General features: G+C 50.3%; 5 protein-coding genes across 5 annotated transcripts; 4 read left to right on the forward strand and 1 right to left on the reverse strand.

Moving 5' to 3' along the window:
• Window positions 1–278: 278 nt before the first annotated feature.
• Window positions 279–1,648, forward strand: P175DRAFT_0500250 (F-box domain protein). Its single transcript, XM_040896916.1, has one exon. The coding sequence runs from the start codon at window positions 425–427 to the stop codon at window positions 1,568–1,570; it is 1,146 nt and encodes a 381-aa protein (XP_040752737.1). The 5' UTR covers window positions 279–424; the 3' UTR covers window positions 1,571–1,648.
• Window positions 1,649–1,905: 257 nt separating this feature from the next.
• P175DRAFT_0455789 (uncharacterized protein) lies at window positions 1,906–3,597 on the forward strand. Its single transcript, XM_040894609.1, has 3 exons — window positions 1,906–2,327; window positions 2,383–2,644; window positions 2,690–3,597. Exons 1-3 carry the CDS (start codon window positions 2,037–2,039, stop codon window positions 3,166–3,168), a joined length of 1,032 nt encoding a protein of 343 aa, XP_040752738.1. The 5' UTR covers window positions 1,906–2,036; the 3' UTR covers window positions 3,169–3,597.
• P175DRAFT_0530843 (putative PHD transcription factor) lies at window positions 3,516–6,227 on the reverse strand (the record flags this gene model as incomplete). The annotated part of the gene is made up of 2 exons (XM_040899819.1): window positions 3,516–4,588; window positions 4,637–6,227. 2 exons carry the CDS (start codon window positions 6,225–6,227, stop codon window positions 3,516–3,518), a joined length of 2,664 nt encoding a protein of 887 aa, XP_040752739.1.
• Window positions 6,228–8,197: 1,970 nt separating this feature from the next.
• Window positions 8,198–10,634, forward strand: P175DRAFT_0500255 (sigma-70 region 2 family protein). The gene has a single exon (XM_040896917.1). The coding sequence runs from the start codon at window positions 8,693–8,695 to the stop codon at window positions 10,598–10,600; it is 1,908 nt and encodes a 635-aa protein (XP_040752740.1). The 5' UTR covers window positions 8,198–8,692; the 3' UTR covers window positions 10,601–10,634.
• A 730-nt stretch (window positions 10,635–11,364) lies between these two features.
• Window positions 11,365–14,697, forward strand: P175DRAFT_0435627 (putative C6 transcription factor (Mut3); the record flags this gene model as incomplete). The annotated part of the gene is made up of 4 exons (XM_040893744.1): window positions 11,365–11,659; window positions 11,722–12,490; window positions 12,555–13,163; window positions 13,230–14,697. 4 exons carry the CDS (start codon window positions 11,365–11,367, stop codon window positions 14,695–14,697), a joined length of 3,141 nt encoding a protein of 1,046 aa, XP_040752741.1.
• Window positions 14,698–14,975: the final 278 nt, after the last annotated feature.

Genomic DNA, 14,975 nt, shown 5'->3' on the forward strand with positions numbered 1-14,975 from the left:
AAGGGCCAAAAGACAAACATACCGGCAGAAAAAGACGTACATACTGCAACGTATCCAAAATAGCATCCAATTGTGGGAAATAGAGCCTTAGCTTTAGGGTCAAGGATTTGAAGATTACCCCTGAGATATAAATAATTCTTCTCTGTGGAAATTAATGGTTTTTGGCTTCCAAGGTTGTATAGACTTTGGAGCTCACAAAAACGCAGGCGGAGATACTTGGCTTGCCGTACTCCGGCCACCCCACAGCTTTCGTGCGACTCCATCAACTGCCCTTTTGACGATTTAATACCATGAGATTATTGCGAAATAACGTCACCTCATAATTCCAGTTGATCTTGGGGAGATAGGCTCATAATCGCCCTTCTGTGGAAAATTTACATGATGTGATGCTCACCGAAAGCTGATTCCTACAGGTCTTCAGACAATGCCGTCACAGCCATCCCCGTTTGAGTTGCTCCCAAATGAGCTTCTCGACCAAATTATTTCCCTTATTTCTACCCCTCCCCCTTCCTTGAATGGGCTACACAAGCCACCCAATACCAATATTATTAGCTCGAAGACCCGTGATTTAAAATACCTGTCGCGAACTTGCTCTCGCTTCCTGAATCTCGTGCGCCCTTTGCTCTTCGCGCATAGCTGCTTCAACGTGAAAGATGTGGACGGATATCTGTCATTCATATCCAAGTCGGATCTGGCTCACAAAGTCACCTCGATTGTGGTGATAGGAAAGGATAGTCCTGAAAGCCGTGAAGATCCTCTGTGGTGGCGACGCGTCCTGGGCTCTATCGACCCGTTACGCATCACAGTTGTAGCTCCACCATTATTCATAGGAGCCATGTTAGGCATGAAGATAATGGATGGTCACAGCTGGGCGTTTGAGATTTCATCTCAAATCTTGCATCTTGAGCGCAACCGGCGGACCTCTGGCCCGACAACGGCTTTGCGAACAGATGGGACACCGAGCTTGCTTGATGCTCGCCCCTGGTCCTCCATGCTTTTCAACGAGTCCTCTTCACTCAAGGCATATAATCATTATGAGTACTTCCTCTTCCTTGTCCCATCGCTTTTCACCAGCTGGGGCACGGTAGCGACAAGCGACTCCCAGCTTGACGTATCACGCCTATCTATGTCGCTGCAGAATATTACCTCCTTCACCTATGTGGCGGTGTTCCCATTTTACAACCATGTGAAGTTGGTTCAAGATGCTGTAGGCCTAATGAAAAACCTGCAGACTCTCATTATTCGACTTGGGCCTTCTCGAAATGATAGGATTACAGAGATTGAACAACGCGGCTCTATGGATCCCAGCGACCCCTGGATGGAGCTAGCTACGGGATACTCACTCATTGCTCACGATGTTAGAGACTCAGGTAATATGGGCCGTCTTGAGAAATTCATTGCATGTGACTATGAGTTTGATGCCCTCCGGGCTGAATTATCTTCCATACTTGGAGATATGCTAGAACAGGGAGGATGGGCACATGATGACAATGGCACTTGGATTAAAAAGCCTGTAAAAACAGTTACTTGTGAAGACAACTCATTGGCTCGGGTAGAGGATGCTGCATAGGCGTTTTGATAGTTTCACCGATCTAATAATACCTACGAAATACCGGCAACACTAAAATAGTATCATATGGTTCCTACCCTGGTCTTTGTGTTTTGATAAACGTGCTTCAAGTAGACTAGCGGTGGCTACAGGTATAATGTGCTATGTACTGCAATGAGCCAGGTCGAAATATTTCGATGTATAACTAAATCGATGCCTTAGGAATCGGGCTGCAACATGGTGGGACATCTATTCATCTCGCGTCTCGTCTTACAACTCTACTCTTACAGACACCCGCGTGTCGGAGCATAGCAGCCAGAAATTCTAAGAAATGGAATCATGGCTCAAATTACTATCGATTAATAATATCTATCCAAGATAACTAGTTAACTGAATAGATTTGCACACCGGGTCAGATGAAAATTAATTGCCGACAATTCCAGAGACATTGAGCTTCTGGACCAGTTCACACCCATCCAACATCACGATGTCTTCTGACATCAATCCATACTGTACTGAGCCCGCTATTCCAGTTCTAGCTCATACTCTTCTTCAACTCCCAGAGCAACCGCCTGGTACCTCAGACGCGGAAGGTGACTCGGGTTCAGGATATAACAAACCCGAGCCAAATAGCTTAGATGCGTGGAATCTAAAGCCCAGCATTGAAAACGGGCTGCAGCATTATCCGAACGACATCTTCCGGCCTGGAACCGTACTTGGATTCTCACGCTTACGCGGGAGAAGCCCCGATGGAAACGACGATGAATTTATAGGCGAGGTAGGATGCCCTGCCTCCTATGTCTACGTCCCAATACTAACAGCCCTCCATTAAGACTCCACGATATCTCCTTACAAAATGGCTATGCAAAGTCTCTTCAGCTCCACATCCTAGAAATAAAGCATTCATAATCCACCCGGCGAATTTCGATGCCTTTTCTCCCAAGAAACTCCTCGCATCCTTACTCTCTCTGCCCCGCGAGCCTGCTCTATCCCGCAACGAGGCAATCTCTTGCCTTGATTCCGTTCAGCTATTCCCCGTCTTTGACTTGGCTGCAGCCGCGCAGGCTATCACTGAAGTCTCAGGTACATTGCATAGTCTATGGGAGCATCCTGAAGACCAGTGGAACCACGCACACCCAGAGCCAGAGCCAGCGCGCAAAGGGCACGCAACGGTTCTTATCATCACTGGTCTGGATACATTAGCGGAGAGCGTAATCCGCGCCTCAAATGCCGTTAGAGGAGCAGCGGTTTTAACCAGTATCATCCGTACTATAACACAGTTGTCGAGAACGCATCGGTCTAATCTTTCAGTGATGCTTGTGAATACGAGCGGGGTTGGACCGATGGCGCCCGGGGGCTTTTCGGGGGCCCAGGATTCTCAATTTCGAAGGGAAGATGAGAACCAGCAGTTCCGTTTTACGCGGGAAGATGGAATCAATTCGATCTTCCGGGTTGCCGACGCGTCTTTGTTCCCCAGTTTGCTGATGAGGACGGTGGAACAGGGCATTGATACGCATTTCTTATTATCCTATACGAGATCGATTCCTGTGGTTGAGGTGATCAAAGATCGGCTTGGGAATAATGTAGGGAAATGGTGCGCATGGGATAGGAAAAAGTGAAAACTGACTAGTCGACTACCTTGGGCGACATCACGATGCCGTTAGGGTGGACAAGTATGTCACGTTTCATTCCGCGTCGCACACTATCTTACAATATCTATCCCAAGCATGCTCAAGCTTTTATCTTTCCTGTCAGGTACCAAAATACGCCTGTCTTATGCAACCCGTGAGGAACACAAACCACCAAACCGACCGAACTCCATGATACACGTCCTTTCATGTTTTAAAAATCGGCGAATAGGACGAATAAGTATATCCCAACAGCCCGAAAAGCAGGTGCAAGCAAAAGGATGAAGGAAAATAAGATGTTTGAGGAGAAATAATAGGGAACGACCCAGACCGGTGTGCTAGCTGCCATTTTGAGCGTTGTCTTTCTCAGCCCACATCCTGAGCACCACTCGTTCCACAACATTTTGAGCTTCTTTCTCGCATTCAGCGAGGTCTTGCACAAGGGTATTTTCCTCGAATAGTAAATCCTGCTGCTGGACCTTAAGCCATTGCTTATGTCTTTCGCAGCGTTTCTTCGTACAAACCCCTCGGGATAGAACCGCGAGCTCATCCTCAGCATTGACGCCATCCATAGCCGTATCACCGTCTTCATCGACGGAAGTAGGGTAGCTCAACGCGAGGGCTTCAGCTGTACCTTCCTCAAGTGCTTTCTTCCCAATGTCCGACAGCCTCCATTGGTCAAACTCCTCGTCAGACCAGGCTAATCTGGAGTCGAAGCCACAGATATCTTTCCAGCCTCCTTTTGGATCCTTTTTCTTCAATACCTCAAGTATACTCTTGGATCTTTGGCGAAGAAGTGCGAGGAATGCGTTTCGCGCAGTAAGCATATCTTTGCGATGGTGTAATTCGTCTCGCCGTTTGCGGAGCTTGGCAATTTTGTGCGTTTCGTCTGGAGAATAATTAAGATCATCGATATGGACATCCAAGCCAAGCTTTTTGCCGGAATTTGTTTCTGCATCAGTATCTTTGTCTTCAGGTGGAGGCGACACGATATTGGCACCAAGCTTGCGAAATTCTTGTGCTGAGACAACTCGCATTACTACGGCCGCAAGGTCACCAGCAGTAAGAATGCCGCCCCTGCTTCCAAGGTCTTCCATGCTTCCAGCCTTATCGCCATTGACGGAGGCAACCCCATCCTCAATATGGGATCCCTCAAACTCGCTATCGTCATCTCTTGAATGGTCGATACCGTTGGCAATAGCCCTTTGGATTGAAATTGGCTTCTGGGAGCCCATCCTGGGCGTCAGATTTAGATGTTGAGCCTTTTGCCGCATGAATTCTAGGCCATGTTCATCGGAACAGTACTTGCTTGGATTCTTCCTGTTAAAACGGGCAGCCTTCCGACATTCTTTGAGACGACACATTGGCTTCCAGGTTGTCCACCCTTTTCCATTCTCTTTGCAGTTCGGGCCTATAACATTGTTAGCACTGGAACGCAGTTTGTGGCACTGGCACCTACAAATATACTTGTCGATTAATTCAGAATCCCGCGGGTCTATATTGACGCATTTTCCGTGAAACCAATCCTCACAACCGCCGTCGCATCCGATCATCCATGTGTGATTATCTGGCCTTCGGCAGATGCAGAAAATCTCATCATTATCGTCGGAATCATCGTCTTCTTCAGCGGCAGTCTTCTTGGTGAATTTCCTCTTGCTTTCCGGCGCTGGAGAACTCGATATAGATGCGGAACTCTGCTTTTTTACCCCTGGCGTCTTGCTCGGGCGGGAAGACAAGGGGGTATTCGAACGGCGACTGCTTACGCTCTCGTTATCTTGATCTTCGAGCTTGCGTTTCTTAATAGATTTCTTTCCGATGCCTTTCTTCGTTGCAGCAGAGGCTGGTCTTTTAGCAGGGCCTGCTCCAGGTTTTATGGATAGAGCCGGCGAGGATCGATCCGAGGAGGATGCTCTCGAATTGCCTTGATTTTTGAGGCTGGCAACTTTTCTGGGGGTCGGGTGCTCCTCGGGAAAGTCGGCGCCATCGAGTTGAGGCAACCCCCGGGTTTCTTCACTCAAGGGAACTTTATCCAAATTCATGGAAGACGGCTCGGTTTTCACTGGGTGTGTTGAGATACCGTGTTCGTTTGTTGAACCATTCTCTGAAGGAGAACTACAGAGACCTTCGTATAGATCGGCCCAGGATTTAATATCCTGGTCGTCACTTTCCAAGAACAAGGATGAGACCATTTGCGGCACTCGGATCAGTCGATGCACCTTGTTAGCTCTCTCAAAGCCAAAGTATCCGCTTTCTCGCCAGCCAGTAATTCCCACAACCCGGTCATTGTTCACAATGATATTGGCTAAGACCATGTTGTTGTGAACAAGAGAAAGATCGTCAGATTTTCCAGTGGCATTGAAGAGTAAATCTCGCTCTGAGCCTTGGGTTTTGGACGGTTGATGGGAATTGAGCCCACTGCACACATAGGATGGATGTCCAGGGGAGCCACCCACACCACTTAGACGTTGCAAAACACGACGACATTGTTGTTTCAGGGCCTCAATTTTGTCCACCGCGAGATACCTCCAGGCGACGTCTAGAGAAACACCGGGGATCCTGGTCTCCACAGTGACATTCTTCCCAGAGATTGTCCCGCAGAAGTAAATTTTGGGAACGGAAATCCCCAATTCTTTAAGTGTGTCTTCCGCCTTCCTGGATGCGCTCAATTCATTTGCATTCACGCAGGAGAACTTGTCAGCCAAAGCATCAATCGCATTTCCCTGGTCAACCCTTATGATTACGCTGCCCGCAGCATATGCTTCTCTTGTACCCTGTAGTTTCAATGAGTTTTCGGGAGTCCACAAGGACTTCACCGTTTGTTCCCAGTAATTTATCGCTTCTGGATCTGATTGAGACCAATCGTTATACCGAGGGTGGAAATCGTCCTTTTGTGGTCGATACCGTCCGTATTGCACGCTTCGTAGACGGAATGGGTCATCTTTTGGCACTAAATCCGGGTTCGTTTCATATGGATTGAACTTCTTCGGTTTGGTGTCAACGGAGCCATTCGCCTGGCTCTGTTTCGCAAGCACGGTTGTATCCGCCGCCATCGCAGCGCGGGTATCCCTGCGACCCGCTTAAGTCCCCAACACTGGTCGTCTGCTGTGCTGATAGTATCGTAAATTGCAAAACGGGTAATAGTAAAGGTTTTCTGGGCAACGCGATAGATGCCGACGAATACTGGAAGTGGCACTGTGAAAGGTTTCGCGGGTACTAGGTGGATGTCACGTTTGTCACATGTGTGCAAGGCATCATCAGGGAACGGGCGCAATGATGGGAGACCGTTTCGAAGTCCGGAGAGAGTTCCCAGAATGGGTGTGTATTGAGGACAGATTTCGCAAGACGCTGGACGGATTATCCTTTTTTTTTTTTATCACAACAGGGAGCGACGATGAAGGTGTTCAGTGCTGAATGCGAAAAAAAAAAGAGAAGCCAGAATTTCGGTGACCTGCCTCGGTTGGCGACAACAACAGCTCTAACTTTTCAAGATAACAAGACCCTTATCTAAGGGACAATAAAGACCCCACGAGCTTCAGAAAGCTCCAGACTGGCGAATAGAAGACCTTGAAGTGGGAAAAAAAAAAAAAAAGGAACGAAATGCTGCGTATACGCGTAGAAGGGAAATTTGCGCGGTCGGGGACGCGGAGTTGGGGATAAGGCTTGATAATGATGGGTGCCTGATACTTTAGGCACTAGCGTAATCTAGCCAAGGCGGTGAGAAACGCCGGTGGTCGCTTCTCGCTTCTCGCTTCTTCCTTCCATCTTTCCATCTTTTCTTGATCCAACCTTCCTTCAAGTCTTGCATATGATTCCAACCATCCCTTGGTTAGGGAACCGGTTACTTTGCTAACATTCACAGCCGGCCTGCCGAAAAGCCACCTCCCACGCCGAATCATCTTCACGGGTTGGAGTGTAATGCGATATGGAGGCCTTGATTTGGATTACGGTCGTTACCGGGGCAGAGTCTCTCTAGACCCGCTATCAATGCCGTCTAATTCCTCGCAGATATATATATGACTTGGAGGGACAATAACTAGCGGTGTCTAGCGGCGTCTAGCGGTGTATAACGACAAAGAGATTCATCCGATCTATGGGGTTCAAGGGGCCAAATTCAAGATGTACAGTTGTAATGCCAGGGCCATGTAGTAGGATACCCTCCCTGCTCTGCTTCTAGTCAAGGGTCCAACGAGTATCTGGTAAATAACGACGGCTGTATGCTGGAAAGAAGCCAGAATGACATGACCCAAGTTGAGGGCGAGGTTTACTGGGGCTCATGGATGGAACCGACCGCGCAACTGACAGGTTTAGACCTATTCCAAGTGTGGTTATTGTACATGCTAACGCCATTGGAAGAGGGCGGAGAGGTCTATAAGTTGCAGCCATTTCGTTCCATCAAGGGTCTCGTTGGTGATGATCGCTCCAGGTCCCGAGTATCTATTTTGGTTTTTGATTGGCGTGGGATCGTGGAACTTGCCATAATCAATCATTACTCGGGACTAGGCACTATGGGCCTTGGAGTCTAGAAGTACAGTTGGTACGAGTAGTTGTACTACAGCAGTGAAGTCTTTTCCAAATGATCACAATCTGTGCATGTAAGTGGCGGTATTAGGTACTTTGTGCGATCATCCCGGTATACCTCGTTGCCCTGCCATGCATCTGTTACTATAATTGTACTCTAGTCTCTCATTGTCGTGATCTTTCTTCCATCCATGGCCCCCAAAGAAAAGAGGGCCCCTCCCTCATTTTTGGTTTTTCAACATCCCCTGGAATAGCATCAAAGATTTGGAGTCAAGATGGTTCCGCAGCACTGATACACACCAGACAGATGGCTACAGTCCAACTCGGTACTCCGGTTCGAATTCTTACAATAGCGCAGCCCAATCGGTCTCTAGTACAAAAAATAGAAAGAAAAAAAAAACCCCAGTATGTATCTAAGGTCACGGATTTTTCCCGAACATTCATCGGTGAGAATTTCTTCCCGATGTGCCTCGTTTTCGTCAGTCCATTCGCAGTCCGATTCTATTCGACTTTTTCCGCTGCTCGACCCACTAGGACCCCGCCAGCTTCTATCTGGGCGGTTTAGCTTGGGGCTAAGTGAGAAGGAAATAGAGATAGTGGACTCGGCGCGGTGGACTCATGGGTGGTGGACCACTGGTTACAGTCCTCGTTTGACTCAGGGACCCAGGGTTGCGCGTGCGAAGCCAAATTCGAGCTGTGAAGTCGTTGATGGGATCTGCTCACTTAAAAATGTCGATGCTGACCTTAAATCAGTCCGCCCCTGTTTTTATCATATCATTTAAAGATGGAGACTACCCAGGGTTTCGATGCAAGATAGATGCCTGCCTGCCTGCTTTGTGAATTGATTTTATGACATGAATTATCCACTTTCTGGGCGGCCAAAATTTTCCGGCTGGTCTCCTCCTGTCCGTCAATAAGAAGGGAGAGCGTGGAGTGGGACAATAGTGCGAAGAGTCGCCATTGCTGCATCCAAGAGCTCGGTCCCAGGACAGATACCATGTCGAACAAGGCTGGGGGCATCGCTCCGAACCACCTTCCCCCAAAGTCGTCGGTGCAGACGAGGTGGCAGTTCATTGACTCCTCCACTGATAGCCGCCACAATCTCACCCAAGTCAAGCGACATGTTATGCAAGAATACATCCGTCAAAAGCGGGATGGTACCGGCCAACAAGATGGGGATCATCCCAACCCTAGTTACATCTCGCGTCCGAGCTCACCACAACCGAAGCAAGTCAGCGACCTGTCGATTCGGCCAAAAAGAGGCCGAAAGAGCAAGATGAAAGGCACCCGGAAACAGGGAAGGCTGTCTGATAAGGATGCCATAGACATTGACAACGATTCTGTCCGGGTAACTGCGAGCTCCGGATATACAAGCATCACCCCCGTTCGTGGATCTAGCCCTAAGCCTTCTGGACCTGCACTCAACGATCCTTTCCGCCGCCCGGCAACAGATGGCCATAGCGACAGCCTCGAATTTGGCCTGCTGACACCCTGTTCATTCTCCGGGACATCCCCCGTCGACATGCCCGTTTCTCCCAAGAGCATTATGAGTGCCGCACGCACCGATCCCTTCAACAGTCTCCCCATCGAGCTGGACCTTGAGGGCAAGGAACTGTTCGATTTCTACGTCAATGTCATGCCGGCGTGTTCTTACGGCGCGCACTTTCGTTCTCAGAATGCGCACAATTGGTACATCGAGGTGTTCGTGCCGCTCGGCTTAGAAGGCCCTGTCGCGTTCCAAAATACGATTCTCGTCCATGCCGCCAACACCAGGAATTGGGTCCGCAAGGAGACAGAGACTGTGGATGCCGTCGCTCATAGAGACAAGGCAACGTCGATGCTGCGCGAGCTCCTGGAACGGAATCGAAATGATATCTCCGACGAGGCCATCATCTCTAGTTTGAGCGCTGCAGCCCTTGAGGACTTCGATCCGCGTCCTGGGCACAAGGAGATCAGCTGGTACCACATGCGAGGGGCGCAGGAGATGATCCGTGCCCGTGGTGGACCGGCAGCATTTAGGAATACACGACTGGCAAAGCTGATCAATTGGCAGGACTACATTTTATCCGGGTATGAAACATATGGACCGAGTTTCTCCTTCGAACCAAACGCCTGGCAACATGTCCAGCCGTTGTACACAGGTCCTTTGGGGACCCATTCCGTCCCGTCTCCATTTTACCAGCACGGCGTTTATACAGGGTTTCCCAGCCAGCCCATGTGGTCCGCATCTTCCTTGCCGACCGACGAGATTCATCAACAGTGCACCGAGTTTGTCGACTTCCTCAAGCACTGCGAACAACTCTCTCTTGCCTCCCGAAATGATGTGAACCAGGATCCTAGGTCTCGGCGCTACCAGGCCTTCGCAGAAACTTCGCTTCTGTACCAAATCCTCACCGTGCCTCCGATGCTCCGCTTGACGGCATCGGGGGATCGTAAACAGTTTGTGGCGCGATTCGTTGCCCTCGTGATGCTGAATGCTGCGCTCTGGGACTATCGATACTCCACGCTCCATACCGAAACATTCCTGGAGACCTTGGAGGAGAGTATGCGGAGGAGTGAAGTGGACACGAGTGGCTCTGTCGAAGCCCTCCTACAGATCCTGCTCGCCTGTAACGATATCGCTGTCGATTCAGAAACCGCATTGCTGGACGGGTTAAGCCTTCCCGACTTCTCCCACTATTCTCCCACGACGCAAAACCCATGGGGTCGACCGTGGTTTGCCGGACGCATGTTAAAGGTCACGAAACGGCTCAGTCGCGACTCGTGGCTATGGGTCCAAGAACTACTCTTTGCCTGCCTGTCAATGGGGCTGGTAGATCCTTGCGTATCGCGGCAGGAGACCCTTTTACGGCAGGAAATCCTCGATGCCCCGTCCACCTGCTATGTGATGCCTGCTCTATGTTAAGCAAGGGAAAAAAAAAAAAAAAAAAAAAAACCCCGCAAGTGGATCCAGGATGGAAGATTCCGATACATCAGCACCACAGACAAGTCCTGCAGGAATCGGGATGGAGATTGGGGTAGTTACTAGTAGTCAACTACCTCGACTCTGTACTCTGAACGGAGTACATTCTTTGTAAACCAAAGACTCATGATGTCATCAACCTCAGGCAGGTTGTCTGTAGTTTTCGTCGTCCAGAATATTGAGATGGAATGAATGACAGGAGATGGCCTCGAAGAAAATGAGAGATAGTGTGTTTGGCCTTGGGGGGGATTCAGAGAATTTCACGGTCCAAAGGGCGGCAAAGATATAGTCCGTAGAGAAAGATTTTGGTTCCAGATGAAGTTTCTCTCTATTCTCTCATCCTTCAATCTTCTTGCGATTACATTCTGTGCCTCAGACTTGGGCTTATTTTTCCTTGACTCATTCACCTCCACTGCGATTCGCACATTTTTTTTTCTCTCTCTCGTCCTTTCCCCCCTCCTACAACACCCTTCCAAAAGGAAAGAAATCATCTATCGTCTCCTTTTCTTTCGGTCCTCGTCTCCCTTCCCCAACTCCTGGTGCCCTTTCGATGACTCGGTGAGAATCCTCAATTCCACCCTCGTGGAGGTGCGATACGGTCGGATCACCACCACGCAGGCGTTCTCTTCTCTTTTCTCTCCTGTCCTCCCGCTTGACCGATCTTCCGTTGAATGCGGCTTTGGCGGCCCGCATCGCTCTTCCTGACGATGGCGTCTCCGCCCGCTCCGTTCCACGCCGCAGAAAATGCTGGCGATGACGACCCCTCACCGGATCCCTCTTTTTACCCCCAAGATGACCCTGACCCCTCCGCGAATCCTGCTCACAACCTCTCGCAGGATCTCACTACGGGAGAGAATGCGTTGTCAGACGCCAAGGAAGGGAAAACTCCGCTGCCCATGCAAAAGAGACGCCGAGTGACCCGTGCTTGCGATGAGTGTCGGCGCAAGAAAATCAAGTGCGATGGGAAACAGCCCTGTACGCATTGCACAGTCTACAGCTATGGTTCGTCGTTTGTCCCTGCTCTATCGACTAGATCCAGTCTAACCCGGTCTTGATGCCTGTAGAATGCACCTACGATCAACCGTCGAATCGCCGCCGCAACCCTGCCCCCCAATATGTCGAAGCGCTCGAAACCCGCCTACACAAGGCTGAATCCCTCCTCCGTGTTGTTCTCCCGGACCTCAACCTCGATGACCCTCAATTTGACGTGCATGCGACAGAGCAGCTGCTAGCGGCTATCAAGCGAGAGAAACCTCAGCAGCCACCGTCGCACCCTGCGCCGCAACTATCCGCTACAAATGGCTCCGCGGAAGCCTCGGGGCAAGACAATGCTGGGGCGGAGGAGTCATTACTTGAGTCAATGGTCGATAATTCGGGCTATCTTGGGTTGGATGACCAGGGTCACTGGGATTACCACGGTCACACCTCGGGCATCATCTTTATCCGACGGTTACGGAAACAGCTCGGGGCTGCTGAGATACCTATGCGCCCACGACCCACCTTGCAGCACATCCTGGACAGTCCCAAGCCCATGTCGGAATCGCCGCAGGAGTCGTCCTTGCCCCCAACCCATGATTTGCCGACCCGGGATGTCGCACGACGACTTTGTCACAACGCCCTTGAAGACGCTTGTTCCCTGATGCGGTTTGTGCATGAACCTACCTTCTACGCTATGCTCGATCGGATATATGATACCCCTCCCGACCAGTTTGGCAATGAGGAGAACTCCTTTTTACCCCTGCTTTACATTGTTATATCCGTTGGCTGTTTATTCTCCGACGATGGGGCTGGAACCCTCGACGTTTCGGGATATGAAAGTGCCATTGGCCAAGGGTAAGTTTACCCCCCCCCCCCCCGCGCCGAATGTATAACGGGCTGCTCCTTATTCGTAACATAGATTTCAATTCTTCAAGGCTGGCCGGCAGCTGTTGGAGATTACGGATTGTCGTGATTTAACGTCACTCCAAGCGATCTGCTTTATGGTTCTTTTTCTACAGTCATCAGCAAAACTCAGCACTTGTTATTCATACATCGGAATCGCCTTACGATCAGCCTTGCGACTCGGTCTGCACCGTGCTGTGACCGCCGATTTCAATCCCATCGAGCGCGAAATGCGTCGACGCATATTCTGGGTCATACGAAAGATGGACGTCTACGTGAGCACTCTATTAGGTCTCCCGCAGATGCTGAGCGATGATGATATCGACCAAGAATATCCTTTACCCATCGACGGAGACTTTATTACCAAGGATGGTATCCTGCCGACTCCCGAGGGTCGTATACACTCCATGATTGGCGCGAATGCGCACACTCGGTTGTCCAACATTATCCTCAAGATTGTGAAATATGTTTACCCTGTCAAGCACGCGCAACGCTCCAAGTCGGAACAGCGTTATGTGGTGAGCCACTCCAAAATTCGGGAAATCGAACGAGATCTTCAAACCTGGATGGAGGAGCTTCCTGCGGCACTGCGACCAGGAACGGAGGTATCTCCACATATTGAAAGGTAAGCTCTCTCTCCCCCTCTGTTCCCCGGGGAACCTTTCTTGATTAGATCCTAACCGGATATTAGAATACGACAACTCCTCCGTATCAGTTACGCACACGCACAAATGGTGATGTATCGGCCTTTCTTGCATTATGTTTCTGGTGGCTCCCAAGCCCGAGGGGTGGACCGACGATCCTACGCCTGTGCTGCCGCTTGTGTCAGTGTTTCTCGGAATATCGTCCACATTACTACAGGCATGCATAAGAGAGGTCTCCTCAATGGATCCTTCTGGTTCACCATGTACACTACATACTTCGCCATCTTGTCGCTGCTTTTCTTTGTGCTGGAGAACCCCGACTCACCAACAGCCAAGGATGGCGTTCTCAAAGACGCCATGGAAGGCAAAAACACCCTGGCTGGACTGGCGAAGAAGAGCTTGGCAGCAGACCGCTGTTCACAAAGTCTTAATTGCCTCTTCAAGAATCTCCCTGAATTGCTCAAAAATCGACAGAGCTCCGCGATCCAAGTCAACTTGAAGCGTCCTGCACCATCTGGCAGTGGCCCACAGACGAGTACAATCACAGCAATGTCAGAGTTGCCGCCACCACAAAGGGCCAGCACTTTCCCTATTCACCTGCTGACCAGACCATCGAAATTCGAGTCCAGCAATACCCCCAAGAGTATGGATGATAATCTTACCGCTCGCTCGCCAGCGCCAAATCCGCGCAGCAGCCATCTCTCGACCTGGTTCCCCTCCACATCCGAGGTCCCAGCAAGCACCGTGTCCACCCCTTCGAGCACCGTTGCTCCAGAGTCCACCCAGTCCTCGACAAACGCACCCTCGATCTCGCAGGCGTTGCCTATCCGAGAAGCGCCCCCCGCCAGCCACTTTGGTTCGCCCCCATTCCACAATACCAACGCCGCGTTCCCCGACCTCATGCCCATTATGTTCCCGTCCGATGACCCCTTTGCTTATCCTACGCAGCCTATGTCCACCTTGGAGGATGACCACCTTCGATTTGACGGGACGGGAAACACGGCTGCGTCGTTGATCTCTGGGATGCAGTCTTCATCTAATGCGGACCCAAGCAGTGCCTCCGGCAATATTAGCCGAGGCGTATCTACACCAGCCCTGGATGGCTTTCCGAATTTCTCTCTCTTCTCCGGCGGGGCACCGAAAGCTAGCATGGGCGCTGCGCTTTCTGGCCGACTCTCGGGATCGCGACTTCAATCTCCCGTTTCCCACGGATCCACACCCATCGAGGGGGTCAACAGTCCGGACCTCGTGTCTATCCCCAACCAGAACTTCATGTGGCAAGGATACGGCTTCCAACCACCCAACCTGGTCCGTGAAACCGCTCCCATGCCGCCAATCTCAACGCGAGACGAGCAGGCATTTAATATGCCGCTTGGCGATGCTCCTACTCTCGGCGCAGGTCTTGATCTGGGGATGCGGATGCCGCTCGACGACATCTTTGGCAATGGCGACATACTGGGACCGAAGCCCGGATTTTCCAACGACGAGTGGACGCAATGGATGAATTCGGGGTAAGGTCAGTGATCTAGACCGCAAAAAGTCAAGTGTGATGACCATGAGGATATGTAATGAACATGCATGTACATATTGGAAGGTGTTGGGGGGGGGGGGGGGGGTTACTTTAGTATATAAATGGATTGATTTTTTGTTAACGATTCTCTTGTCATTTGGATCATTTAGGGCTAACCACGCTGTTCCTGGATAAAAATGAAGATTTAATCATATTTACTAATATTTAATAATAGAATCCAGGAAAATGCCTCAGGAAACAAAAACCATTCCCGAGCCCTCCA

The sequence above is a fragment of the Aspergillus ochraceoroseus genome (genome assembly GCF_002846915.1).
Source record: "Aspergillus ochraceoroseus IBT 24754 chromosome Unknown P175scaffold_3, whole genome shotgun sequence".
Lineage (NCBI taxonomy): Eukaryota > Fungi > Ascomycota > Eurotiomycetes > Eurotiales > Aspergillaceae > Aspergillus > Aspergillus ochraceoroseus.

Coding starts and splice junctions, on each gene's coding strand:
- P175DRAFT_0500255 (XM_040896917.1), top strand. CDS start 8,693: ATGTCGAACAAGGCTGGGGGCATCGCTCCGAACCACCTTCCCCCAAAG.
- P175DRAFT_0500250 (XM_040896916.1), top strand. CDS start 425: ATGCCGTCACAGCCATCCCCGTTTGAGTTGCTCCCAAATGAGCTTCTC.
- P175DRAFT_0455789 (XM_040894609.1), top strand. CDS start 2,037: ATGTCTTCTGACATCAATCCATACTGTACTGAGCCCGCTATTCCAGTT. Junction 2,328..2,382: donor ACGATGAATTTATAGGCGAG/GTAGGATGCCCT, acceptor CCCTCCATTAAG/ACTCCACGATATCTCCTTAC. Junction 2,645..2,689: donor AGTCTCAGGTACATTGCATA/GTCTATGGGAGC, acceptor ACGCACACCCAG/AGCCAGAGCCAGCGCGCAAA.